The sequence below is a fragment of the Penaeus monodon genome, chromosome 6 (assembly GCF_015228065.2).
Source record: "Penaeus monodon isolate SGIC_2016 chromosome 6, NSTDA_Pmon_1, whole genome shotgun sequence".
Lineage (NCBI taxonomy): Eukaryota > Metazoa > Arthropoda > Malacostraca > Decapoda > Penaeidae > Penaeus > Penaeus monodon.
Genome location: NC_051391.1, coordinates 43,341,551 through 43,345,050, shown reverse-complemented (window position 1 = coordinate 43,345,050; position 3,500 = coordinate 43,341,551). Strand labels below are relative to the sequence as shown.

The 3,500-nt window shown below is 38.8% G+C and overlaps 1 protein-coding gene across 1 annotated transcript; it reads left to right on the top strand.

The window, feature by feature from the left end:
* Positions 1 to 1,063: 1,063 nt before the first annotated feature.
* Positions 1,064 to 2,796, top strand: LOC119573797 (GATA zinc finger domain-containing protein 14-like). Its single transcript, XM_037920900.1, has 3 exons — positions 1,064 to 1,078; positions 1,178 to 1,396; positions 1,510 to 2,796. The coding sequence occupies exons 1-3, from the start codon at positions 1,073 to 1,075 to the stop codon at positions 2,794 to 2,796; spliced, it is 1,512 nt and encodes a 503-aa protein (XP_037776828.1). The 5' UTR covers positions 1,064 to 1,072.
* Positions 2,797 to 3,500: the final 704 nt, after the last annotated feature.

Below are 3,500 nucleotides of genomic sequence, written 5' to 3'. Positions count from 1 at the left end.
TGAACATCAGCCTCAACACTGTACCGCGGACTAAAAGAACACTTGTAAACCAATACTGCATTCATTAGTCAGTTAATGCTTACCGTCAGCAGAAGACAAGACTAGAGAGGATATTGTATAATATGAAGATTTAAATAATAATTCCGTTCTTGTGTCTTAGTATATTGCTTGCTTGCTTGAGATTTGCATATTATTTTACGTGAATACTTATATACAACGGACTGAGGACTTACAAATATTTTTGACAACAGCTATGCAAATAAACAAACATTCGTCAATTAAGTATAACAAATAAATATTTTACAAAGTACACATATCAAAAGTATTTACTGTGTGAGAAAGAAATAACAGTAAACCAGAAAGCCGTGATGAGGCAATTTTCAGGGGAGACTATAATATGATACATTTCAGGGGAAACTACGATATTACTAATGTTTAGGATCATTATTAGGATCAGTAAATTTTATTACGTTGTAGCTTTCTCAAAATGGAAAGATAAAACATTTCAATCATCGAAAATCATGGTTGTCCACTTGCGTTATTTCTTCGTTGCTGTGAAAGAATTGACTTATTATTATTATTATTATTATTATTATTATTATTATTATTATTATTATTATGAAACAGCAACCGTCGTTTCGAATGTATGACATTCATTTATGACGACGGCCACTTATATATACTCGTTTATCCATTTATATATATATACACACAAAATATACACAAGTTAACACTCAAACACACACACACAAATAAAACACACATACACACATACGTATACATATATATCTATATATGTGTGTGTGTGAAGCCACGGGTTTTATGAAAGCATGGGTCTGGAAAACTTTTCATATATGTAGATTATATTGTCACATAAAACTTTTAATAAATTTCAAATGAAATCTGAATTACGATTAATGTTCTGTCCATAACAGACGATATGGATGAGAATGGCAGACTGACTGACCTTGTAGGATATCCGAGACGTCGAGAGCGTGGTGGGCGGGGTCACTGCTTGGCTATATAAAGTGGTCGCCGTCGACGTCGCCGCATCAGCCTCGTATCCTTCATCATGAAGGTAAGAAGTGGAGAGATATTTCTTTCTTTTCTCTGTTCTGTGTAACATATAATTCAATGATCTGACTCTATTTTTTATACTATCTTTAACCTCTTGCAGCTGCCATTGGTAATATTAGTGTGTGTGGGCGCTGCTCTGAATGTGGCGGCACAGGATGGCTCCTATATGTTGGATTCACGAGGTGTGGAGGTGGAGCAGGGACTCCAACCATCGTCAGAACTCTCCCAGAACCACCAGGCCTTCTCCCAAGCCTTCAAAGAACGCTCTGAAGAGAGAGCCCTGCAATACAGTCTTGGCCAAGTCGAATACAATGATCCAGTTAGTACCTCACTGCTTTGTTAATATGTGTATCAGATTTTCTCTATTCACAAGCCAGTAGTAGTACGTTTTTTTTTTTTTTTTTTTTTTTAATCACTTAATGTTGTCTGCAGAACCCGGAGTACGCTTGGGCTTACGAGGTCGACGCCAAATCAACCGGGGACATGAAGTCTGCTCGAGAGGAACGTCGAGGTGACGTGGTCGTGGGTCAGTACTCGGTCATGGACCCCGACGGCTCTCTGCGCGTGGTCGACTACTCGGTGGCTCCCGGCACAGGCTTCCAGGCCACTGTCCGCAAGGAGTACACTGGTGAGGCTTTCCAAGGGCAGGAGCAGAGGCTGCAGGCTCAGGCCAGGCAGTACAGTGCTATCCAACAGGGAAGCAACTACCAACAGAATCGCAACCAGTACCAACAGAATCGTGGCCAGTACTCACAGAACCGCAACCAGTACCAGGAAAACCGTGGCCAATACTCACAGAACTACGATGTAAACCGACAGAATCGCAACCAGTACCAAGACTCACAAAATCGCAACCAGAACCCGGAAAACAGTAACCAATATTCTCAGAACCGCAATCAATATCAACAGAACCGCAATCAATATCAGAGAAACCGCAACCAATATTCTCAGTTCAGCAATGATTACCAACAGAACCGCTATCAGAACCAGCAGAACTACAATGAGTACCAGCTGAAACCCATTCAGTATTCTCAGAATATCAACACGTACCAACAGGACAACAATCAGAATCAGCAGAACCGTTACCAGTTTTCACAGAATCGTAACCGATATCAGCAGAACCGCAATCAATACTCCGAGAACTTTAATGCATACCAGAACCGCAATCAGTACCAACAGAATCGCTACCAATACCAGTACCAACAAAACCAGGACCAATCCTATCAGAATCGCGATCAGTCCTACCAGAACCGCGATCAGTCCTACCAGAGCCGTAACCAGTACCAGCAGAACCGCGATCAGTTCTACCAGAACAGCGACCAGTCCTACCAGAACCAGTATCAACAGAATCGCAATCAGTACCAACAGAACCGCAATCAGTACCAACAGAACCGCAATCAGTACCAACAGAACCGCAATCAGTACCAACAGAACCGCAACCAGTACCAGCAGAACCGTGATCAAAGCCTTTCCAGTCACAACAACAATATCAGGTACAACTTCCAGCGTTATGGAACCAACCGCTTTAATCAAAACCTGAACCGCCCTTCCCCCAGTCTCTACAGTCAGAACCAAAACTACCTGGCTCGCTATGGATCCGGTTCTCAGAACCAGTACAACAACCACTTCTACAACCAGTACAACACCCAACTGAACAGGGACCAGCAGAACCAAGGGTACTCTCCAGTCAGCGTGGTTCTCGCGTCCTCAAGGAACTAAAAGCGAACCGAAATGCCAACGGACTTCCTAGACCACGAACTGTAAAAGGCGTTCAGAATGGTTCAGAATGGATCTCTTGGTGTTGAGCAAAAAAACTTTGAACTTGCAAAATAAATAAGTTTTTTATAATTTCTTTTCTTTTATTTTGGCTACTCGAAAGATACACTGTACGCACACACATATACAACCACACTTACAATCACACACACGCAGTCACACACACACACACACATATATACACAGAGAAATTGATTTACTTATATGTATGCATATAGACAGATAAATGTATTTATATGTATATATACATTCACATTATATGTGTGTGTATGTGTAAATATATATATGCATATATAATATATATATATATATATATATATATATATATAATATAATATATATATATAATATATGTGTATATATATATAATATATATATATATATATATATATATATATATATATAATATATATATATGCGCGTGTGTGTGTGTGTGTGTGTGTGTGTGTGTGTGTGTGTGTGTGTGTTTGTATATACATACATATCTATATGTACATATATGTAGATATATATTACAAATACAAGTGTTATATATATATATATATATATATATATATATATATATATATATATATATGTGTGTGTGTGTGTGTGTGTGGTGTGAATATAACGGTTATAATAGACATTTCACATGTATATGTATATAT